This window comes from Oncorhynchus mykiss, chromosome 15 (assembly GCF_013265735.2).
Source record: "Oncorhynchus mykiss isolate Arlee chromosome 15, USDA_OmykA_1.1, whole genome shotgun sequence".
Classification (NCBI taxonomy): domain Eukaryota; kingdom Metazoa; phylum Chordata; class Actinopteri; order Salmoniformes; family Salmonidae; genus Oncorhynchus; species Oncorhynchus mykiss.
This window is the reverse complement of record NC_048579.1, coordinates 14195654-14221888: the sequence shown is the minus strand read 5'-3', so window position 1 is coordinate 14221888 and position 26235 is coordinate 14195654. Positions and strand designations below refer to the sequence as shown.

The following is a 26235-nucleotide window of genomic DNA, read 5'->3' as shown; positions in this document are numbered from 1 at the left end:
CATGCTCCAGATACGTTGCTGCAGTAGCAAAAGCTATTGAAAAAACAGCTCACCTCGTGATGTCACCCTTCAATCAGCCATCATCCCTCAACCAGCATCGGCCAAATTAGCTGAAATCATCGGATTGACGCAGGTCCTCATCAGAGGAAAAGGAAAGACTGAATATCTATACAGACTCAGCCCATGCCCATGAAGCAGGCCACACTGATGGACCCAGAACTTTTATGAGAAACACATGGCCCCACACACGAAGGCAAACTAAAGACCCTCCAAAAAGGCCTCGCACATCTGGTGGCACCCTCACATAAAAAATATGACTGACTTATTTTATGACGATGATTTATTTTGTGACGAATGCAATGGTTGTGACAGACACAACCCAAAGACACCATATCAAACACCAATGGGCTCATACGTAATACCTAATGCATGTTTTCAGGATATTAGTATAGACTACACCGACATGGGCCCCGAAAATTTATCTAAAGGCAAACTCTATCTCCTAGTCATAGTAGATAGGTTCTCCAAATGGGTAGAGGCAATAATAACAAAAGGGGAGGATGCTAGGTCAGTCTTTAAGTGGCTACAAACCAATCTAATACCCAGGTATGGCATCCCAAGACAAATCAATTTTGACAAATGGCTTACATTTAACAAACACCTGAGACAGGTGGAAGAAAGATTTGGCATAACCCACAGATTTGGATCTGTGTACAGGCCCCAATCCCAAAATCTGGTGGAACGTCAAACCAAAAGCAAAAGCTAAGATAGCTAAAGTATGTGCCTCATGGGATAATGACTGGTAGAGTCATGCATGGTCCACCAAGGGAGGGAGGTCATATGCCCGCCCTTGATGTACAACAAATTGTAATGTCTAATTATGTGAAAAAACTGACGGTTCTCTCTGCAGCACTCTCTACCCAGGTTCACAAGGTCCAGGAGGGGGAGCTGCCGGGGGACACGCCACTACTGAAGGTAAAGGTTGGTGACGGGGTGTGGGTTACAGTCCACAAGAGAAAGTGGCTGGAACCCAGGTGGACTGGACCGTACGAAGTGAAGGAGGTTACTTCACACTCAGTCCAGGTCAAAGGTAAATCAGGCACACCTTGGCACCGCCTTACACATTGCACCCCAGCCCCAATTCCTTCTAGAACACTGACTGAAGTCAGAGCTGATTTGAGCGGCCTAAATTCGATTCCAAATGAAGACACTCCTTCCTCAGGTGATGCGGCATCAAACTCCGCCTCCCCTGAGAAGGGAACCTCGCCCAGTTAGAGGGAAATTTCTCCCTCTCTGGGTGAGGCTGGGGATATCTGGTCCCTTATTTGTGATATTCCTACTGATATTTGGAGTAACCCTAGGACTTTCACATGGTTAATTGAACAACTATTTCACCCTGCCACATCGCATACACCAACCCCTACACATGTCCCTAACTCCTTTCCTGATATCACTCCCTCCAATCACTCCCGTCCCAAACGTAGCACTACACCTACAGACCCACCATGCAAACCAGACAAGGTTAGGAGCACCACCTTATGTATACCCACGATTGCAACCGCCACCTTTCTGCTATAGTTTTCACGTCTAATAGACGTGAAGAGGGGGATTTGTTATATAAATATTCATACACATAGCTCATATAAACAAAGACATTCCGTCGTAAGAACACATACACCCAGCCATAAGACTGACCCCCTCTTCCTTATATAAACCCACATCTCATCTCCCTCTAACTGGCCGGTCCCAAGAGCAAAGCACTTTTGCTGTGCACCAATGGGGCCCGCTCTGGCTAGAGCAAGGCCTGCCTCCAACCCTCCGACCAGTCAAGAAGACCGAAACGACAAGACTCCACCTACTTTATTCTATGTATAAAAATGTATGTAACCATTGTATAGGCCTCTTTTTCACCTGGCTCCTTGCCGAGTTATGTGAACTAGGTCCGTGCACGTAAAACTGCGGGACAAGATATCTCTGACTCATTAAAACTGTCTTTTGTTACAACTGAAATCCACTCTGTCCAGCGTCCGTGATTTGGTCTCAACTCTCCAGTATTTGAACACTAACAGCTACTGTACTTAGTGCAACCCTAATAGTACAGATGAAGAAAAAATGATCTGGCCTACTGTACATCTTACTGTAGAAGTTATTGTTGAAAACAAGTCAAGGTTGGAACTGTTGCTGTTAAAATTGAAGTAATTATTTTATTCTGGAATAAGCTGATTGAAGCAAGATGCTTTTGAGGCAAACACTCACACAGTTCTGGGTTGATCATCAACAGCAGGAAGTGGCCTCCTGCCTGACTGAGAAAGCAGTACATGTTCTGATCCAGTTTGGCACCACATACAGTGGGGAGAACAAGTATTTGATACACTGCCGATTTTGCAGGTTTTCCTACTTACAAAGCATGTAGAGGTCTAATCTTTTATCATAGGTACACTTCAACTGTGAGAGACGGAATCTAAAACAAAAATCCAGAAATCACATTGTATGATTTTTAAGTAATTTATTTGCATTTTATTGCATGACATAAGTATTTGATACATCAGAAAAGCAGAACTTAATATTTGGTACAGAAATCTTTGTTTGCAATTACAGAGATCATACGTTTCCTGTAGTTCTTGACCAGGTTTGCACACACTGCAGCAGGGATTTTGGCCCACTCCTCCATACAGACCTTCTCCAGATCCTTCAGGTTTCGGGGCTGTCGCTGGGCAATACAGACTTTCAGCTCCCTCCAAAGATGTTCTATTGGGTTCAGGTCTGGAGACAGTCTCGGTCACTCCAGGACCTTGAGATGCTTCTTACGGAGCCACTCCTTAGTTGCCCTGGCTGTGTTTCGGGTCGTTGTCATGCTGGAAGACCCAGCCACGACCCATCTTCAATGCTCTTACTAATGCTCTTACTCAGGGAGGTGACAAAGAACCCGATGGTCACTCTGACAGACCAACAGAGTTCCTCTGTGGAGATGGGAGAACCTTCCAGAAGGACAACCATCTCTGCAGCACTCCACCAATCTTGCCTTTATGGTAGAGTGGCCAGACGGAAGCCACTTCTCAGTAAAATGCTCATGACATCCCACTTGGAGTTTGTCAAAAGGCACCTAAAGGACTCAGACCATGAGAAACAAGGATCTATGGTGTGATGAAACCAAGTTTGAATTCGGTGGCTTGAATGCCAAGCATCACGTCTGGAGAAAACCTAGAACCCTCCCTATAGTGAAGCATGGTGGTAGCAGCATCATGCTGAGGGGATGTTTTTCAGCGGCAGGAATTGGGAGACTAGTCAGGATCGAGGGAAAAATGAACAGAGAAAGCCTCTGAAAGCCTCCTCCAGAGTGCTCAGGACCTCAGACTGGGGCGAAGGTACACCTTCCAACAGGACAACAACCCAAAGCACTCCACCAAGACAATGCAGGAGTGGCTTCAGGACAAGTCTCGGAGTGTCCTTGAGTGGCCCAGCCAGAGCCCAGACTTGAACATCTCTGAAGAGGCCTTAATATAGCTGTGCAACAACGTGCCCCATCCAACCTGACAGAGCTCGAGTGGATCTGCAGAGAAGAATGGGAGAAACTCCCCAAATACAGGTGTACCAAGCTTATAGCGTCATACAAGAATACTCATCTGTAATCACTGCTTCAACAAAGTACTGAGTAAAGGGTCTGAATACTTGTAAATGTGATCTTTCTTATTTTAAAATGTCTAAAAACCTTTTTTTGCTTTTTTATTATAGGGTGTTCTGTATAGATTGACGAGGGGGAAAAAAACGATTGAATTGATTTTAGAATAAAGCTGAAATGTAACAAAATGTGGGAAAAGGGGTCCCAATACTCAAACTGAAAATCAGCCAATCCTCTGTCGTTCACCCAATGGAAAGTTAAAATGCTTTATTACCTCAAATTTGAAAGTGTGTAGGCGACAAAGAAACAAAATCATGTAGTTTGAGGCCATGTGGCAGAACATGATCAGGGTACTAGGGGTGGGGGCTAGTGGGCAGGAGTAATGTTTGTATGATGTAGTCATATGTTTTGTATTGTTTATAAATTACATATTGGAAATATACAGTACCAGTCAAAAGTTGACACACCTACTCAAAAGAAAAACATTAAGTTCTTGAAATTTTCCAGATTGCCTGACTTTCATGTCTTAAAGTAATGATGGACTGTCATTTCGCTGTCCTTATTTGAGCTGTTCTTGCCATAATATGAACTTAGTCCTATTTGGTAAAAGACCATCTTCTGTATACCACCCCTACCTTGACACAACACAACTGATTAGCTCAAACGCATTAAGAAGTAAAGGAATTCCACAAATGAACTTTTAACCAGGCACACCTGTTAATTGAAATACATTGCAGGTGACTACCTCGGAGCTGGTTGAGAGAATTCCAATAGCGTGCAAAGCTGTCATCAAGGCAAAGGGAGAAGAATCTCAAAAATAAAATATTTTGGTTGGACATGATTCCATGTGTTATTTCATAGTTTTGATGTCTTCACTATTATTGTAGAAAATAGTAAAAATAAAGAAACCCTGGAATGAGTAGGTGTGTCCAAACTTGACTGGTATGGTTATACATTTAACCATAGAAAAACATGGAAAGTTACTATTTGGCCTGGTCCCACATCTTGACGTGCTTTAGCCAACTCCTCGACCAACACTTACTGTGGGATAGGCAAGTGGGTACAGAGGTGGGGGTGGGAGTGTCTCTGGGTGTAACTTGACCCTTGACCTTGACCATTATGTGGTGGGGGTTGTGACTCACTGGGGTCATGATTATGTGTCTATTTGTACAACAGAGTGATGAACACCTGTGTGTGCTAAGAATAGAAGGTTACCAAGGTTCTTCTATAAATGAAAAAGTTAATCTCCTTGGTGTGTCTTTAAATAAATGCCAATGGTTAGTCAGTAACGGGGCACCGTTTAGAGCTCTGGACATAAACAAGTCAGTTTTGAAGTTCAGCGAGGCTCATGGGAGTCTAGAATGAAAATATTATGGCCTGTCTGGGGATAAAGGATGCTGTCTTTTCTCAACTCCCTTATACTCTCCGCACTTCCTAGCACACAGAGGATCTGTCTCTGCCTGGGCAAGGGGTTGGGGGAGGAGAGGACAGGACAGGACAGGAGACAGTGTTTTTAATATTATCCAAACTCTACTGGGCCACTACAGGGTTGGGTTCTGGATGTGTTTGTTGTTTAGGCATTGCTGCAGTGAATGTTCAAAATACAGTCAGTGAACACCAGACATCCCACTGATTTCTACGTCCCTGGTTTCTGCTAGATCTGACTAAGATGTGTGTGTGTCTGAGCATTAGATACTGTGACAGTTTGGCGCCTTTCCAAGGTCAGTGCAGTAACTAACAGTGTTCCACTCCTCTGCTCTCCATAGACTGTTATAACAGACCACACATCCCCCTTCTACAAAGAGAAGATATGACAGAGGGGACAAGAGAGATGGAGGAGAAAGAGGACAAGGCTGTTATTTAAGTATCTTGATGACGTCACCATTCTGAAATTACTCCCACGAGAGACGGAGGATGACGGGGAGGGATTTCATTGTAAAGCAATGAACTCACCCCACTTCCCTCCTAGCCCCACAGAAATCAGTCACCATAGAACATAATAACCACAAACAAACACAATCAAACTACAGAGAAAAATAATTTTAAAATAAATCACTATTATAGAATAGTAAAATATATTGGTCAATAAATTAAACAGAGAATGCTAGGAATCCTAAGGTGTGTTGATTAAAAACTACAACTACTAAAACGATGTTTTCAGATAAAATACGTGACCTAAATGAGTGACTAGATTGAGAAAGTTGGTGCACACACATGTTTAATGCCCCTTTTAATAATAATCTACTGTCAGAAGTCACACCCCCCCCACCGCTGAAGTGAAAGACAGGCAAATAATTAAGTAATATAAATTGACCAAGTCTGTCACTCTTGTCCCCATCTTTCTATGTGTCTTGGGGCCAGCTCACTCTTTGGAGCCGGAGGACATCTTGAAGAGGGAGCTCTTGTTGATCTTGAAGAGTCTCCATCCCTCATCCTGAGTTATGTCGGCCGCCCCACGACGCTTGTAGAACTCTATTGACTTCTTGTTGTTGTTGGCGACGACAAAGTGCATGCTGTTGCAGCGAGTCTCGAATGCCATCTGAGGGGGAGAGAGGAAGGGAGAGCAGGTGTTAGCACACATAATTAAACCCCAAAGTGTTTGATGGGGTTGAGGTCAGGGCTCTGTGCAGGCCAGTCAAGTTCTTCCACACCGATCTTGACAAACCATTTCTGAATGGATCTCGCATTGTGCACGGGGGCATTGTCTTGCTTAAACAGGAGAAGGCCTTCCCCAAACTGTCACCACAAAGTTGGAAGCACAGAATCATCTAGAATGTCATTGTATGCTGTGTTGTTGATTTCCCATCACTGGAACTAAGGGGCCTAGCCTGAACCATGAAAAACAGCCCCAGACCCTTATTCCTCCTCCACCAAACTTTACAGTTGGCACTATGCATTGGGGCATTGTAGCGTCCTCTTGGCACCCGTCTAAGCCAAATTTGTCCGTAGGACTGGCAGATGGTGAAGTGTGATTCATCACTCCAGAGAACACGTTTCCATTGCTCCAGAGTCCAATGGTGGTGAGGTTTACACCACTCCAGCTGACGCTTGGCATTGGGCATGGTGATCTTAGGCTTGTGTGCGGCTGCTCGGCCATGGAAACCTATTTCATGAAGCTCCTGACGAACAGATCTTGTGCGGATGTTGCTTCCAGAAGCAGTTTGGAACTCAGTAGTGAATGTTGCAACCAAGGACAGACGATTTCAGCATTCGGCAGTCCCGTTCTGTGAGCTTGTGGCCTTCCACTTCGCAGTTGAGCCGTTGTTGCTCCTAGACCTTTCCACATTACAATAACAGCACTTACAGTTGACCAGGGCAGCTCTAGCAGGGTAGACATTTGGAAAGGTGGCATCCTATGACTGTGCCACGTTGAAAGTCACACAGCTCTTCAGTAAGGCCATTCTACTGCCAATGTTTGTCTATGGCTATTGCATGGCTGTGTGCTCGATTTTAAACACCTGTCAGCAACAGGTGTGGCTGAAATAGCCGAATCAACTAATTTGAAGGGGGTTTCCACATACCTTTTTTTATATATAGTGTACATGTTCTCTGTTCCCAACGCACATTCATGGATTATTTCAACAGCAATAACCAAACAAAACACACAGAAGAACAACAGAATCAACGGTATGTACAAAAAAATCATAACTCACTGAAATGGGCTCAAAATGGGATTCTGTTAGAGGCATTGACCTACAACAGGATTCTGGCCAGAGCCATGTAACAACTGACTGACAGCTACCATCTAGTTTTTACTATGTTTACAGGGTCATAACTCCAAAATTACTCACGTCACTGAGGAGCTTGAGGATCTCTGAGCCGATGCCATTCTCTGGTGGAAGGATGACAGAGAAGGAGAGATTATGGTTACTGGTCAGGTCAGAGAGGAAAGAGAGTGACAGAGTAGGAGAGGAAAATAGTTACTTTGCTTACCCCTGTACTTTTCCATGACAAAGAAGTCTTCCAGGTAGAGCAGCTTGCCGATCCAGGGGTCATAGGTGAAGTAGTACATAGCAAACCCAATCACCACAGGACCTGGACACAGAAGTAAACCCACACACATAAAAACAAGCCAGATGTAATGTAACAGAGCTCGTACCGGAGTTACCCAGGTAGCTAATCTATGGTCAGTTGAGCATTTCCCTAAATGTTTAAGGGTGTTTAGGACTTGGAGGGGCAGAGCTGCGCATATATCCATGGTTAAGATTAACTTGTACTTTCAGAGGTTAACTCAGTCTGGTTGCCAGGGGACTGTGTAAAGAGATGTTGGTTGTGTTGTGAGAACTGACGTGTTGAGACAGGCTGTTCTAGCTCAGAGAAGCTTCCAATGGAAGTTGTAGCGGGTGTGTGTCATACAAGTGTTTCTGGCCTACATGTGAGTGACATCCACAACAGGAGTAGGCCTAGACACTATACACACCGGCCTTTCGATCAGAGACATGCATTGGTATGCGTTTCTGTGTGTACAGCAACAACATTTCAAACAAGACACCTAGTTACTTCTCAGAGAATGTGCCAAAGTGTAACTGAAATGTTTGTCTCCTCCCAGACACCCCCTGTCATGTCATTGTGCATCACATCAATATACAGTGCATTCAGAAAGTATTCAGACCTCTTCCCTTTTTCCACATTTTGTTACGTTACAGCCTTATTCTAAAATGGATTAAATAAATCAATTTCCTCAATCCACACACACACACACACACACACAATGACTAAGCAAAACCAAGTTATACATCTTTGCACATTTGTATAAATAAATACATATACACACTACCGTTGAAAAGTTTGGGGTCACTTAGAAATGTCCTTGTTTTTGAAAGAAATGCACATTTTTTTGTCCATTATAATAACATCAAATTGATCAGAAATACAGTGTAGACATTGTTAATGTTGTAAAAGACGATTGTAGCTGGAAACGGCTGATTATGGAATATCTACATAGGAGTACAGAGGCCCATCATCAGCAACCATCACTCCGTGTTCCAATGGCACGTTGTGTTTGCTAATCCAAGTTTATAATTTTAAAAGGCTACTTGATCATTAGAAAACCCTTTTGCAATTATGTTAGCACAGCTGAAAACTGTTGTGCTAATTAAAGAAGCAATTGGGTCTTCTTTAGACTAGTTGAGTATCTGGAGCGTCAACATTTGTGGGTTTGATTACAGGCTCAAAATGGCCAGAAACAAAGAACTTTCTTCTGAAGCTCGTCAGTCTATTCTTGTTCTGAGAAATTAAGGCTATTCCATGTGAGAAATTGCCAAGAAACTGTCATTATGGGGTATTGTGTGCAGATTGGTGAGGGGGGAAAAATAGTTTAATCCATTTTAGAATAAGTGGAAAAAGTCAATCAGTCTGAATACTTTCCAAATGCACTGTAACTATTGTAAGGAAAAAGGTGTCTCTGTATCGAGTAAGGGCAGTATAAACTGAGCTAACAGTAAGGGAAGTACAAACTGGGCTAACAGTAAGGACTGTACAAACTGGGCTAACAGTAAGGGCAGTACAAACTGGGCTAACAGTAAGGGCAGTACAAACTGGGCTAACAGTAAGGGCAGTACAAACTGGGCTAACAGTAAGGACAGTACAAACTGAGCTAACAGTAAGGGCAGTACAAACTGGGCTAACAGTAAGGGCAGTACAAACTGGGCTAACAGTAAGGGCAGTACAAACTGGGCTAACAGTAAGGACAGTACAAACTGGGCTAACAGTAAGGGCAGTACAAACTCGGCTAACAGTAAGGACTGTGGCTGTCATGAAATCTTGTCAGCTGGTGATTGTCAAGCAAATAACTGGTACTTGACCGTTAATTAACAAACGCATTTAGCATCTCCTGGCTTCCACGCATAGCCTACATGCCACTGATGCTGACCTTAAGAACATCTACATTTTAAAAAGTCTAACAAATCCATGTAATATAGTGTACACCATCACAATACATCTATGTATTTTAGACTGGTCTAAAGAAACATGATATGAAGAAAATGTAGTCTATTTTAAAAGAACAGATTAGCATACACCTTGTCCTTATGTTAGGTCCTGACCTGGGTATGTCATATGGCTGTGGGCTACACTAGTTCATTTAGCAGACAAGATTTGCTTAGAATTCCATGGCATTATTTTATTTTACAATTTGAAGAATTCAATTGAACATAGCTGAATAAAATAGAAAATGTTTTCTCAAAGATTTCTGGGGGAGTGCGTACATGCGGCTATTCTGTGTTGAGCTGTTAACAAAAACAGGTATTCCTATATGCTTAATTTCTATTTTTTTAATTAAACTTTAGTTGTGATGAAAACATATAACTCGACATTTGTATTTTTGATATATTCCAAGGTTGCATGAAGCAACTAATGATGATTTGAAAAAAGTTCCATTAAAAGGCATGAGTTCTGCTTTGTTATTTGTGCAGGCTGCATACATTTCATCAGCCTCTCATTGACAATTTGACAAACACTCGATAATGCCTCAAATTTCCCGGCTGCTTCCACATTCTATGGCCATAATAGCCCCTAAATACATCCATGCCTTTTGCGGCCTGAGGCAGTTGTGCCCTTGGGCTGAATATAATAATTATAATTCCCTTCTCCCGGCTGCGTGCTCCGAAGCACCTCTCACTTACATGGCTCTCTCGGCCTATCACGTGATCGGGTCTTTCTCAGAGGCTACAAGTGAAGACACACAACTGCGTGCATCCTTATCCAATTCCGAGGCGCACATTGAAGATATAGGAAGAACTATCCACATTTACTTTTAGTCAGCCAGCAAGATGAGTAGGCAAAAAGCACTAGCCTATGTCAATCTACTATCCCCCATAGTACAAACGTCGACATATTCTGTGTGAGAAAAAAATATTCCAAACATAGTCTGGGACAGTTGTGTGATGCGATAGATCCCAAATGAATACAACCACTAGCATCAAAAAACCTTTAAGCAATGAGGCGGATGCAACAGATCAAAATGTTTAGCTTAAAATGCTATCACCTAATAGTTTATTTCGTTACATTATAAGTGCAGCAATGTGCAGATGGCAGATAAGCACAAATGTTCCAAAATGCAATTCTCAAAAGTAACCGCAAAATGCAATTCTGCATGTATTTATTTTATTATAAAGGTGCATTAGCGCTGCGTATGCATGCCAGTTAGGCTCTACACCCATTGTAAAGAAGTTATTATTTGGCCACATTAGTTGTGATACAAACCTTAAACATATGGGCCTATGAGCTAGGCTACATGAGGTGTGCAACTACAGTAGGATTTGAAAAAGTTGCCCCCCAAAAAAGGGATGCACAGTTTATTGCCTTACTGCACACAAACTGGGCATCATTCACAAGTGATAGGCTAATAAGGGGGGGGGGAGATGCATGTCATCTATGCACTTAAATAGAGAAGACACTTTTCCCATGGATCATTTTCATGCCAGCGAGGTAGTTTATACTCCTGTTGTACAGAGAAGCAATGTGATAAATATTAGGAATGTTGAGAAATAAATATAGTAGGCATAGCCTATAGAAAGCTGATCTTCCTCCTTTCAGTAGAGGCCATCACTCTGTTTTCAGAGCTTTGAGAAGCCTAAATACCGTCACATGGAATTTGACTGCCATCATTACTCATGGCTTTAGGTGTGGCGGTAATCTGGTCACCGTAACAGCCCTAATTACAGGTTTGATTTATGTTTGGCATAGGGTCAGTAGCTACACACCACACATTCTTCTATGCTTAGGAGAGGCACTGTTTCAGTCAAGCCCATCAGATATAGTTTGCTATAATACAATACCGGTCTGTCACACTCAACACATCCATCCAATCCTCTGAGATGTACCGGTGTGATCCAGGGAATAGACAAGATCATTTGATATACAGAATCTCTTACCATTGTTGCTCTGCGGCTCACTGGGGACTTCTGCCATGACGCAGTGGTATAATGGGTTGTCACCGAATCCATCCTCGAGCAGATCTGTTTTTACAACGTTAGAAAGGCCTTATAAACTATGCACAGCAGTCAATCACACGGTGACCAAGACAGAAATGCATTAGTTTCATTCAGACTCACTTTCCTCAGTCAGTTTCACTTGGCCTTCCATTTCTTCATATTTAGCCAGTTCCTGGCCAGAAGAAACATTTCAGATTCAAAACCAAGAACAGCGAGTCAATAGGGAAAGTTTATCATTCACTGAGAAGTGACAGTCAACGAAGAGAACAGCATTTAACTTTATAAACACAAACAAATGGAGGAAACCGGGCCTGTTGCCAACGTAAACACAAAAAGGTACAAAATTACAGAGCGAACTGTGATACAGACGGATATCCAGCGAAAATGGTCTGTTTTTATCACCTTCAAGACAGACAAATTTGCAGAGTTGATCTCTGAATGCAGTTAGGATGAGCACATTTAAAATACCCAAATGGGGGACAACAGGCTGGATTTTCCCTGGTCATTGTAACCACCACCCGTTACTCAATGCAAATAAATCACATTTCTCCCGACATACTGAATATGCATAAAATTCATCCTCCAATTGCAATATCTGCCTTTTGTCTCAAAACGTTATATTTTTAATACCTGCAAACACTACGTTATGCTTACCCAACTTCAAAATAGTCCAGGGCATCGTCACAGTCAACCGTGAATGATAATTATTCAGGTTTCACCAGTGAAATATTCAAACTGCGTCTGCATGCCAGTCATTTGGTCCCAATCAGTTTAAATTGGAATATGCATTTAGATGTTCTTGAATTGCTGTTTCATGAGCAAATTAGAGGAGATGGTGTTAAACTACTCAGAACAAAAATATAAACACGTGTTGGTTCCATGATTCATGAGCTGAAATAAAAGATCCCAGAAATGTTCCATACGCACAAAAAGCTTATAACGACAATATATGGAAACGTCTGCTCTACCCAAATTTACAACTAACTAATTGCAGCATTACCGCAAAAATGGACGAGACAAGTGGAAGGGGGAAAGTAAGGAACTTGTCTGTCGGCCCTGCATTAAAGACCAAAATTGGTTTAAGAAAATTGTGATAAATGAAACTGGTATACTTTTTTATTTAAAAGACCTAAAAATTGACAGCTGTGCCATATAGATTGCAAAAATCGTTGAAGGAGATTTGATATACTGATTCTATAGCACATGGTTTATGAACTGATACATAAAACGACGCCAGATTCAAAACAGTTTCAGTGTAAGCTATTATAAAATTGCAAACAATAGAATGTTATATTCTGTATATGGAGGACACAACCATCCCAGCTCCGCAGATTTTTCTGCGAAGAGAATCATTAGAGCATTTGCTTAGCTTGTTTTTGGTCGCAGGTTTAGGAATGGCTGAAGAATTGCAACATTTACCTGGAGCCAACTCTGCAAATAGCACTATTGGGTGATTTTAAGTACTAGTCAATCGATCAATAATATAATAAACTTAAGCCAAAATGTTTCTTTATTTTTACAATCTTTAGAAACTATGACATTGGAAAGGTTCAGAACTTTTGTGAAACATCACAGCACAGTTGAAAAATACACTACAGGTCTAAAGTTTTAGAACACCTACTCATTAAATGGTTTTTCTTTATTTTTTACTATTTTCTACATTGTAGAATAATAGTGAAGACATCAAAACAATGAAATAACACACATGGAATCATGTAGTAACCAAACAGTTCTATTTTTTTTCATCAGACCAGAGGACATTTCTCCAAAAAGTACTATCTTTGTCCCAATGTGCAGTTGCAACCCATAGTCTGGCTTTTTTAATGGTGGTTTTGGAGTAGTGTCTTCTTCCTTGCTGAGCGGCCTTTCAGTTAATGTCGATATAGGACTCGTTTTACTGTGTATATAGATACTTTTGTACCTGGTTCCTCCAGCAACTTCACAAGGTCCTTTGCTGTTGTTCTGGGATTGACATGCACTTTTCACACTAAAGTACGTTCATCTCTAGGAGACATAACGCGTCTCTTTCCTGAGCGGTATGACGGCTGTGTGGTCCCATGGTGTTTATACTTGCGTACTATTGTTTGTACAGATGAATGTGGTACTTTCAGGCGTTTGGAAATTGCTCCCAAGGATGAACCAGAGTTGTGGAAGTCTGCCATTTTTTTATTTGAGGTCTTGGCTGATTTATTTTTATTTTTCCATGATGTCAAGCAAAGAGGCACTGAGTTTGAAGGTAGGCCTTGACATACATCCATATGTACACCTTCAATTGACTCAAATTATGTCAATTAGCCTATCAGAAGCTTCTAAAGTCATGACATTTTCTGGAATTTTCCAAGCTGTTTAAATGTACAGTCAACTTAGTGTATGTAAACTTCTGACCCACTGGAATTGTGATACAGTGAATGAAGTGAAATAATTGGCCTGTAAACAATTGTTGGAAAAATGACTTGTCATGCACAAAGTAGATGCCCTAACCAACTTTCCAAAACTATAGTTGTTAACAAGAAATGTGTGGAGTGGTTGAAAAACGAGCTTTAATGACTCCAACCTAAGTGTATGTAAACTTCCGACTTCAACTGTAGCTAGTTGCTTGTCCATTTTCTGGTTGCTAAAATTCTAAAAGTTTGCCTAATTACAGTTTGCGACAAAATAATCTAGTGTAGAGAAGCATTGTACCATTTAAACCGCTGTGAAATATATTTCCAAAAATATTGTATTTTCAGCTTTTTGAATCTGGTGTACCAACCGAAAGTAAAATATGCAAAAACGGGAAGCATAGAAATAGCATACAATAGATCTACTGCGTCTTAGACTTGCTTTCAATGAGAATGACAGATCTATAACTAACATTTGGTTGTGTCGCCCAATAAGTTACATATTGCCACTTTAACCTATTCAGTCATGCACATGCTGTTTACAATGTCTCTCTCTCTCTCTCTCTGAATACATTGCTGCTCATGAGTTTCCGTGTGTCCACTTCACTCACTGCTGTTTGTCTTATAACCAGAATTCCTCTGATGACTGCAGAGGGGGACACGTGTGTTCAGTTCCTCATCAGCAAAGGTGTCCATCACTCCCTGTGTAACACTGTACAAATCCACACAGGAGACATCTGACACATTGCATTAGTGATCTAATATTGTCACTTCTGTTGACAAAGAGGGAATGTTAAAACAGGAAATTTAATTGTAAGGAAGAAGCACCCAGAGCATTGTTTATCATTGTTCCTCTTGTCCTGACGCACCTGGACATGGCGTTTCCTGTTAGAGGCAGGGGCTGATGAGATACAATCTTCCATGAGTGCTGTGTGCATGTTGAGTACACACACAGATACTGGCTGCTGTTGGACAGAAGGGGCACAGGTCAACATGCCTGCTGAATCTTTTGGCGGCCTGTGTGGGACACACACACACACACGTATAGCTGGCTGCCCTGCTGATTGAGAGGTGCGCAAACCTGGAGATCAATGATGAGGGATACACTCTACTCATGGAGGCTGCATGAGAGGGCCAAGAGGAGATGGTAGCCCCCTGCCAGGCACTTGCCAACTTTTATCCTAGGTAGCCCCCTGCCAGTCACTCACTCCTATCCTAGGTAGCCCCCTGCCAGTCACACACTCCTATCCTAGGTAGCCTCCTGCCAGTCACGCACTCCTATCCTAGGTAGCCTCCTGCCAGTCACGCATTCCTATCCTAGGTAGCCTCCTGCCAGTCACACACTCCTATCCTAGGTAGCCCCCTGCTTTTGGCAAGAGGTATGGGCTTCTCTGTGTGTGTTTGAAATAAACCAGTGCTTTTGTTGAACGACTTTACCTACCATATTTACTATCAAAGCTCAGTGTTGAGGCGAAATATGAAAACCCCAAAATAAAGTTATATTCAGATACAGTTTCAAACTTATTGAGTTGATGGCTTTTTGGCTTTTCCAAAACAAATTGAAATAGCCAACAGTGGGAATAGATTGGTACTTTAAAGTGTGTTCCAAGCAGAACCCTCTTATATCCTCCCTCGGTTGTCTGCAGGTGCCAACATCAATAGTCAGACAGGTGAGGCCCAGGAGACTGCCCTGCTGATGGGGTACCCTGAAGGTGGTCGACTTCCTCATCAAGGCCGGGCCGACATCGAACTGTTTGCTCAATGTCCAAGCCGACGGGAGACAGAGCTGACGTATGCCTGTGAGAACGAACACACAGGCGTGGCTGACGTGCTGCTGCAGAGTGTGAGGGCATTTTCTATTAAACCTTACTAATGCTTGTGTAGTAAAATATCCTTCTTTAAGCCTAGGCATTGGGCTTGAGATTCTTTAACAAAGGCATATAAGATATAAAAGTGTGTGTGTGTATTATTATAGACCTGTTCTAACTGTTCTGTAGACATCTGACTCATTGCCACTAGAGCCACAGACACCTTGCTCATCAGATAAATCTACAATGATACAGTAGTCTTAACCAGTTGCGATTTTAGCATGCAAATCTTGGTGTGACAAAAAATATAAATAAAGTAGGATGCATGCCAGCAAAGCCACTACACAACAACACTAAACAATACATTAATTGCACTATACCACTGCTACACCTGGCTATCAGCAGAGCCTTGTCTGGCAGCGAAACAGTTCAGCCTCATTTACTGCCTTAAAAAAGCTGACATGACTGACTTGCTTAAACAAATGTGGTTTCTACTGACAATTGAGATGTACAAACTATGTTATAAGGGGACGACAAGTGGATAAAAGGCAATCTGTAATTTCAATTAAGACAATGAGCGAGCTAGGACGGACGTAGTCAATATGACAATTTGTTCAGCACTTTTGAAATTTACAGCGACAGAATTCAGAACATGGACCGTTCTTAGTGTTCTTCCTGTACACCAAGTCAGAACCGTGGGATAAATAAAGGGGGCATATAAAGTAGTCAATGAAAGCTCTTACAATAGTCGATGATTACGTTTTTTCAAAAACAGGTTATAGGCTACTTGTGCACCAAATCAGAACAGTAGGCAAAATTAAGAGGTGAAAATAGACCAAATGGTTAGGGTGAGGCACATGGGCTACTAACAGCTTACTACACAACATACACATAGTATTAATTTCTTAGCTACAGTATATAAATATCTCCCTGGCATATTACATAATTTATGCAGCAGCATACAATACATGTTTGGACTCACCTTGTTGTGCTGTGTTCACTTGAACAGGAAGGTGGCACGGCGGTGCTTCGTGGGCAAATTGTTATCAAACTTTATCAAAGTCTGGCATTCTCTGGATTTATGGTGCTTTCATGACAACTGGGAACTCAGGGGGAGAAAAAAATCTAGACTCTTGACGACGTCAGTGATCTTCTGGAAAGAGGCCAGAGTTCCCGATTTACAATTCTGAGTTAGATAAAAGTTCAAAACATATTTTCCCAGTCGTAGCTAGTTTTTCCTCCCCGAGTTCCCAGTTGTCTTGAACTCACTAAAGTCAGATTTTGCAGTTCCTAGTTAAGTTGTTTTGAGCTCGGTACAAATTGTGCTTTATTGACAGCATGGCCAATGTTTATCATTTTAATCTATGAAAAGAGACCCTTAAAAACTGATGAGCACCAATACGTTTTATCTATAATTTCTCTTCATATGACAAGGATTGAAAAGGATTTGCCAGTAGATTGTCGACTTGATTCATGATGATGACTGCTAGCTATGATTTTGAAAGTATGATTTTGACATGATCAGTCCAATCAAAGCTACTGTACATATAACGTGATTTGACGTCATTTTATCTGTGGCCAATGACCTTGAGCCTTCTTGGATGGGCACTTTAATGTAACGCTATGTCAGTAGCCAAAGGGCTAGAATTTCCGAGGTATATCCCCTTACACTTTGCGGTGATGTAGCTTCCCCATGAGTGACAGAACACAGAGCCAATCACAGCGCAAAGCTATGTATTTTCTGCTGGCTTGCCCCACCACCACAGAAAGCACTGAGCTAGGCTGAAACGCCGGCATTTTTGAGCTGCCTTAATAAAAAATAAAATAAAAAAAAAAGAGACCATGTTTGTATGCGGCTTAATTAACTCAATTATATATATTTTTTTGTACATTGTTTGCAAACTGATGTGACACGTATTAATGCCAAAATAACATGCAAAACAGGCAAGACCTGTTATTTATTTATTATTATTTTGCTAAAAATGTGGGGCTCAAAACAGGTGGGGCTCTGCACTGTCCGTCTGTCTCTTTCTCTCTCCTGTCTGTCTCTCTTGGGCTTTCTCTCTCTGGCTGCCTGTCTCTACGGCTTTCGCTCTCTGGCTGTCTCCCGCTCTCTGGCTCTGTAGTTCTCTCTCTGGCTCTGTAGTTCTCTCTCTCTGGCTCTGTAGTTCTCTCTCTGGCTCTGTAGTTCTCTCTCTGGCTCTGTAGTTCTCTCTCTCTGGCTCTGTAGTTCTCTCTCTCTGGCTCTGTAGTTCTCTCTCTCTGGCTCTGTAGTTCTCTCTCTCTGGCTCTGTAGTTCTCTGGCTCTGTAGTTCTCTGGCTCTGTAGTTCTCTGGCTCTGTAGTTCTCTGGCTCTGTAGTTCTCTGGCTCTGTAGTTCTCTGGCTCTGTAGTTCTCTCTCTCTGGCTCTGTAGTTCTCTCTCTCTGGCTCTGTAGTTCTCTCTCTCTGGCTCTGTAGTTCTCTGGCTCTGTAGTTCTCTCTCTCTGTAGTTCTCTCTCTCTGTAGTTCTCTCTCTCTGTAGTTCTCTCTCTCTGGCTCTGTAGTTCTCTCTCTCTGGCTCTGTAGTTCTCTCTCTCTGGCTCTGTAGTTCTCTCTCTCTGGCTCTGTAGTTCTCTCTCTCTGGCTCTGTAGTTCTCTCTCTCTGGCTCTGTAGTTCTCTCTCTGGCTCTGTAGTTCTCTCTCTCTGGCTCTGTAGTTCTCTCTCTCTGGCTCTGTAGTTCTCTCTCTCTGGCTCTGTAGTTCTCTCTCTGGCTCTGTAGTTCTCTCTCTCTGGCTCTGTAGTTCTCTCTCTGGCTCTGTAGTTCTCTCTCTGGCTCTGTAGTTCTCTGGCTCTGTAGTTCTCTGGCTCTGTAGTTCTCTCTCTCTGGCTCTGTAGTTCTCTCTCTCTGGCTCTGTAGTTCTCTCTCTCTGGCTCTGTAGTTCTCTCTCTCTGGCTCTGTAGTTCTCTCTCTGGCTCTGTAGTTCTCTCTCTCTGGCTCTGTAGTTCTCTCTCTCTGGCTCTGTAGTTCTCTCTCTCTCTCTGGCTCTGTAGTTCTCTCTCTCTGGCTATGTAGTTCTCTCTCTCTGGCTCTGTAGTTCTCTCTCTCTGGCTCTGTAGTTCTCTCTCTCTGGCTCTGTAGTTCTCTCTCTCTGGCTCTGTAGTTCTCTCTCTCTGGCTCTGTAGTTCTCTCTCTCTGGCTCTGTAGTTCTCTCTCTCTGGCTCTGTAGTGTTCTCTCTCTGGCTCTGTAGTTCTCTCTCTGGCTCTGTAGTTCTCTCTCTGGCTCTGTAGTTCTCTCTCTGGCTCTGTAGTTCTCTCTCTGGCTCTGTAGTTCTCTCTCTGGCTTGCTCTCTCTGGCTCTGTAGTTCTCTCTCTGGCTCTGTAGTTCTCTCTCTGGCTTGCTCTCTCTGGCTCTGTAGTTCTCTCTCTGGCTCTGTAGTTCTCTCTCTGGCTTGCTCTCTCTGGCTCTGTAGTTCTCTCTCTGGCTCTGTAGTTCTCTCTCTGGCTCTGTAGTTCTCTCTCTGGCTCTGTAGTTCTCTCTCTGGCTTTCTCTCTGGCTCTGTAGTTCTCTCTCTGGCTCTGTAGTTCTCTCTCTGGCTCTGTAGTTCTCTCTCTGGCTCTGTAGTTCTCTCTCTGGCTCTATAGTTCTCTCTCTCTGGCTCTGTAGTTCTCTCTCTGGCTCTGTAGTTCTCTCTCTGGCTTGCTCTCTCTGGCTCTGTAGTTCTCTCTCTGGCTCTGTAGTTCTCTCTCTGGCTCTGTAGTTCTCTCTCTGGCTCTGTAGTTCTCTCTCTGGCTCTGTAGTTCTCTCTCTGGCTCTGTAGTTCTCTCTCTCTGGCTCTGTAGTTCTCTCTCTCTGGCTCTGTAGTTCTCTCTCTCTGGCTCTGTAGTTCTCTCTCTCTCTGGCTCTGTAGTTCTCTCTCTCTGGCTCTGTAGTTCTCTCTCTGGCTCTGTAGTTCTCTCTCTGGCTCTGTAGTTCTCTCTCTGGCTCTGTAGTTCTCTCTCTGGCTTGCTCTCTCTGGCTCTGTAGTTCTCTCTCTGGCTCTGTAGTTCTCTCTCTCTGGCTCTGTAGTTCTCTCTCTGGCTCTGTAGTTCTCTCTCTGGCTCTGTAGTTCTCTCTCTGGCTCTGTAGTTCTCTCTCTGGCTTGCTCTCTCTGGCTCTGTAGTTCTCTCTCTGGCTCTGTAGTTCTCTCTCTGGCTCTGTAGTTCTCTCTCTGGCTCTGTAGTTCTCTCTCTGGCTCTGTAGTTCTCTCTCTGGCTCTGTAGTTCTCTCTCTCTGGCTCTGTAGTTCCCTCTCTGGCTCTGTAGTTCTCTCTCTGGCTCTGTAGTTCTCTCTCTGGCTCTGTAGTTCTCTCTCTGGCTCTGTAGTTCTCTCTCTGGCTCTGTAGTTCTCTCTCTGGCTCTGTAGTTCTCTCTCTGGCTCTGTAGTTCTCTCTCTGGCTCTGTAGTTCTCTCTCTGGCTCTGTAGTTCTCTGGCTCTCAATTCATTTCAAATGGATTTATATGCATGGGAAACATATGTTTACATTGCCAAAGCAAGTGAAACAGAAAATGAAAGTTAAATCAAATGAACAGTAAACATTACACTCACTAAAGTTCCAAAAGAATAAAATACATTTCAAATGTCATTATGGTTCACTGGTTGCCAGGAAAGTTATTGGGGACATTGTCCTGTGTAGGGTGCAGTCTTCGGATGGGACGTTAAACGGGTGTCCTGACTCTCTGTGGTCACTAAATATCCCATGGCACTTATCGTAAGAGTGTTATCCAATCTGGCCTTCACACCATCATGGACACCTAATCATCACCAAACGTATAAATTGCCTCATTCATCCCCCCTCCTCTCCCCTGTAACTATTCCCCAGGTCGTTGCTGTAAATGAGCATGTGTTCGCAGTTAACTTACCTGGTAAAATAAAAGCTCAGTTTCCACCTCATTTGTGGGCAGTGAGCACATAGTGTCTTCTCTTGAGAGCCAGGTCTGCCTATGGCAGCCTCTCAATAGAAAGGCTATGCTCACTGAGTCTGTACATAGTCAAAGCTTTCCTTAAATTTTGGGTCAGTCACAGTGGTCAAGTATTCTGCCACTGTACTTTCCCTTTAGGGCCAAATAGCATTCTAGTTTACTCTGTTTTTGTATTCTTTCCAATGTGTCAAGCTCTCTCTTTGGCTCTCTCTCTGAATCTCTTGCTTTGGCTCTTTCTGGATCTGTCGCTCTGTCTCTCTCTGGCTGTCTCTCCATCTCGCTTTGTGTCTTTCTCTTTGCCTGCCTCTTTCTTGCATGCACACTCTTTGTCTGCTCAGCTTTCTCTCTGTCTGGCTCTTGTGAAACGTTAAGGTAAATCAACCATAACCCTTCATGGCAAAGATGTTTTAATTGCTTTGTTGATTGATTCGATGGGTAGTCATGGATACTGCACACTACTGATTGTGCAATCAATGACGTGTGCCTCACCATGCAATAGTTACTTCAAAATGCATTGTCTCATTATTTATTACACACCTATACATTACCTTCCCGATTGGCATTGCAGTCTAAGGCACAGCATCTCAGTGCAAGAGGTGACACGACAGTCCCTGGTTTGAATCCAGGCTGAATCACATCCGGCGGTGATTGGGAGTCCTATAAGGAGGCGCACAACTGGCCCAGCGTCGTCCGGGTTTGGCCATTTAATAAAAGGTTAAGTAAAAAATGTAAATTATAAAAACATTACATACCTTTCAACACCTGTTGGAAACTGGAAAAATTATTTCTCCCTTTTTCTTGACTGCATTGCAGCCGATTGCTACACATAGCCTCATATTCATAATAATTGCAGTAGTTATCAGTATCTTTGACAAGAAACACGAGATTTCAGCTCAACAATTGAATAATCAAGTTGGAAATTAGCCTTGCATAATGATGTATTTTTTATATATTGCTTCTCCTCGCCCTAAACAAAATCACTGATAACATTTTACACTAAACAAGGTATTTATTGATGACATGTTTCTTATCGTTATAAAAAGTTGATTCACAGACGCAGTACTAGTAGTGGCAAAACATGCAAAGACATCGATTTCTAGCTATAAGCCAAGTACGGTTTTTCTGTTCTTTGGGAGTTGTGATTTAGCTAGATATCTACTTGGGAGAAGCTAGCTAGCTATCGCCAAGAAGAGGATGAGGACCATTTGAATATGCATGAGGTTCATTGGAAGACACCCACTATCTAGTGCACTTATCCTAAACAAAGTCTTCTCTATAAACAATTAGGTAAGTCAAGTCTACAAAACTTTGTAACAGAGTGGACTGATTCTAGTTTTGGAAACAGAAAACTGTATGCTTCTCAAATGTTTCATTGATAAAGATTGTTCAGAATGTCAAAATCCATCTCGCGCCATCTTCTCCCACTCCCGCCCAAAGGGCTTCCTCTCACTACCATATTTGGTAGTGAGAGGAAAACACGAAACAGATGCTTCACATTTATACATCCGGTGAATTCTGTCTCATTGTTCTGTGTTCTTGGCCTTGGGTCCTATGTTCTTCTTGACTTTCCCTTTATTCTTTCTATCTAGGTGATATCACCAGCTGCAATGAGTACCTGACAGTCAAGGACCAATGTTTAGGGAGGTCATTTTCAGACTCCAAATTGTAATCATTTTGTGCTGTATAGTTAGAAGGAAATGATGGTCAGTTTACAGATACGTGTAATGGAGGGCTAAAGGACTGTAATATTCTTAGGTTTCTGGTTAGGGTGCGTTCCCCTCCGGGCGTTGGTCATAACGCAATGATGGAAAGACACAGTAAACGGTTGGCTTGTAGTTTACTGAAGGAACAGAGTAAATAACACCACAATATGTGCAGGGCTATGGCTTGAACCCTAGAAAAGCTACTGCTTGTACCACTGATCCATAACTGTGGAAAGGGGATAGTAATTTGTGTGGTTGTCCTATAGGGAGGAAGCAGAATGCAGACTGCCATTAACAATAACCAGGAAAAATATACAGCAATTATACAATGACGTTACTTGCCTTTATTGTGACACCTAGTGACACCTAGTGGTGTCATCACTGTAACAGGTGAACACATAAAGGGCCTAATCTAAAGCACCACTAGGTGGGAGTAGTAACACAATGACTAGTGCATCAGTACATAACTGAATGGTGGAATCTCACTGGATCCTACAAGACACCGGAATGGGTGGGGCATTAATACTGAAGGAAACATACTCTGTAGGCTCAACAACCTTTATCACTAACTCTCATAACAGGCCTACACTGAAAAAGCACACTCAAGTGCTATGATAACCTAAATAGTACACATAAGCATACACAAACATAATCCACTGGGCGTATAATAACTCCTCTATAAAAAAAAATAATCAATGACTGTGGCAAGAAAAGAGATCCATGAAGTGAACATGGACAGCATCTGTCAGTCTGATGTATCGTTGCGTAAAAGGATGGCTCACCTCAGAAACTGAATGGACATTCTTATGGAGAAACAAATGTCGCAAGGATCTGTACAGAATTCCTGGAATCTGAACATGTCCCAATTCTGCCATGGCCTGCATACCAGACACCCATTGAGCAGGTTTGGGATGCTCGGGATCAACGTGTACGACAGTGTGTTCCAGTTCCTGCCAATATCCAGCCACTTCACACAGCCATTGAAGAGGAGTGGTACAACATTCCACAATCAGCCTGATGAACTCTATGCGAAGAAGATGTTGCAGTACTTGAGACAAATGGTGGTCACACCAGATATTGACTGGTTTTATGATCCACACCCCTACGTTTTTTTTTAAGGTATCTGTGACAGATGCATCTGTATTCCCAGTCAAGAACATCCATAGATTAGGGCCTAATTAATTCATATATAATGTGTTCTGAAAGTATTTAGACCCCTGGACTTTTGAGACATGTTGTTACATTACAGCCTTATTCTAAAATGGAATAAATATTTTTTCCCATCAATCTACACACAATACCCTATAATGACAAAGCAAAAACAGGTTTTTAGAAATGTTATACAAATGCATTAAATATAAAAATGAATTATCACATAAGTCTTGAGACCCTTTACTCAGTACTTTGTTGAAGCACCTTTGGCAGCTATTACAACTGAGTATGATGCTACAAGCTTGGCACCCCTGTATTTGGTCAGAGTCCTTTAGGAGCCATTTGGCAAACTCCAAGCGTGCGGTCATGTGTATTTTACTGAGGAATGGCTTCCATCTGGCCACTCTACCATAAAGGTCTGATTGGTGGAGTGCTGCAGAGATGGTTGTCCCATTTCCACAGAGGAACTCCGGAGCTCGGTCAGAGTGACCAAGGCCCTTCTCCCCCAATTGCTCAGTTTGGCCAGGCGGTTAGCTCTAGGAAGAGTCTTCGTGGTTTTAAACTTCTTCCATTTAAGAAATGGAGGCCACTGTGTTCTTGGGAACCTTCTATGCTGCAAAATTGTTTTGGTATCTTTCCCCAGATCTGTGCCTCAACAAAATCCCGTCTCGGAGCTCTACGGACAATTCCTTCAACATCATGGCTTGGTTTTTGCTCTGACATGCACTGTTAACTGTGGGACCTTATATAGACAGGTGTGCCTTTCCAAATCATGTCCAATCAATTGAATTTACCACAGGTGGACTCCAATCAAGTTGTAGAACCATCAAGGATGATCAATGGAAACAGGATGCACCTGAGCTCAATTTAGAGTCTCATAGTAAAGGGTCTGAATACTTATTTACATAAGGTATCGTTTTTTTTTTTTTTTATAAAATGTGCAACAATGTCTAAAAACCTTTTTCCACTTCATCATTATGGGGTATTGTGGGAAGATGTGAAGATTTATTTTAGTTAATCCATTTTAGAACAAGGCTGTAACGTAACAATGTGGGAAAAGTAAAGGGGTCTGAATACTTTCCGAATGAACTCCATCGTAGGTTGGCCTTGGCCTGACGTTGAAAGCGCAAAATGGGATTTATCAATTTAGGTCATTCAGAGTACATGTCACTGTTTGTCATCTAATTTTTCACACAGGGTGAAAAAGCCCAGGGGCCAGGTTGGGACATTTTTTTAAAGAATGGAGTATACCCACCTCTCCAGGCACCACTACACCACTGGCTGTACCGCAACAAAGTGTGGAATAAGTCAAGGGGTATGACTCATTTCTGAAGGCACTGTATATCTGCCTTTGCACACATACACACCCACCACTTATGCTGCTGCCATAAAGTATATACTGTTTACTATCAACCAACTTTAAGGTGCATTACCACCACCAACTGGCCTGGAGTGTGGACCTCAGTTCATCTTTCAATCACACACGTGGGCATATGCTCATAAAAACCAATGAGGAGATGGGAGAGGCAGGACTTGCAGCGCGTCAATTATAGAACTCAGTTCTATTTTAGCGCCTGGCTACCAGACATTCGTTAACCTGCGTGAGCAGTTTGGATGAAATGACTGAATAACATGTGTACATTTATTTTGCAACGCTTGCACACCTAACGCGAGTGGTGTGGTCAGCATGTATAGGTGAGGTAATAGCTAGCAGAGTAGAACCCTTGGAAAAATAGAGTTGCACACTAGGAGCTCAGAAGCAATCATTATATAACCAACTTTTCAATAGCCAAGCTGTCTTCATCAGGGTATAATGACAAACATTGCATGTCACTAGTTTATATAGTTTGAAAGGACACAGGTGTCTGTAATCATGGCTGGCTGTGGCTTGATTTAGAGATATAAAAAAAAGCATGAATGGATAAGATCATAAATACAATTTGGCTACATAGGCCTACAAATATTATTTACAATTGAGAGCAAAAACACAATCACAAGAATGACTTCAGATCAAACTCTACTTTGACACCGAAGGGAAAAATAATATTTAAATTAGAAGATCCAGGCGACCTCTTGTTTAAACGATAAAATGGTCAAGGTCACCCCCAAGGGCGGGTCTGAAAACACATTATGATACTCTCATCGGATATTAGAATGTGCCAATGTTTGTAAACGGTTCACCTTAATTTGTTCAGAGCACTTTGAATAGTGCGTAGTATGACGCAATAATGCTTCCTTGAATGAGATCATATCTCGATTTGTTTTAAATTCTCAACAGCAGTATTAATTGTTGTACTCTCTTTCCTTGAATCTCAGCCATGTTTCGATCCATATTTTTATTTGACAAAATTGTCTCGAGAGCAAACTGTTTTTCAAGGGAATCAGGTGACAGCTATCAGCCCTGAAACTGTTGCAATCAGTGGGTTTCCTGTAAAGATCAGTGTATACAACATTATCCTCACAAATGGCCCAGCGTTGTCGGGTTATTAGAGGCTTTGGCCGGGGTTGGCCGTCATTTGAAATTAAGAATTTGTTCTAGCCTCCCGAGTGGCGCAGTGGTCTAAGGCACTACATCGCAGTCTAGCTGTGCCACTAGATATTCTGGTTGAGTCCAGGAGACCTATGGGGTGGCGCACAATTGGCCCAGCGTCGTCCAGGTTAGGCACGGATGTCCTTGTCCCATTGCGTCAGCAGGTG

The 26235-nt window shown here is 42.5% G+C and overlaps 1 protein-coding gene across 2 annotated transcripts in view; it reads right to left on the bottom strand.

Moving 5' to 3' along the window:
• Positions 1–4451: 4451 nt before the first annotated feature.
• Positions 4452–26235, bottom strand: part of LOC110489635 (diamine acetyltransferase 1) — a 30996-nt gene continuing 9212 nt past the window's right edge. For both annotated transcript variants that reach the window (XM_021562367.2, XM_036943782.1), the window contains exons 2-6: positions 11674–11725; positions 11494–11577; positions 7553–7654; positions 7411–7451; positions 4452–6158 (exon numbers count right to left, since the gene is read on the bottom strand). In XM_021562367.2, the coding sequence (XP_021418042.1) occupies positions 5982–6158; positions 7411–7451; positions 7553–7654; positions 11494–11577; positions 11674–11725 (456 nt within the window). In that variant the 3' untranslated portion in view covers positions 4452–5981. The remainder of the gene's footprint in view (positions 6159–7410; positions 7452–7552; positions 7655–11493; positions 11578–11673; positions 11726–26235) is intronic.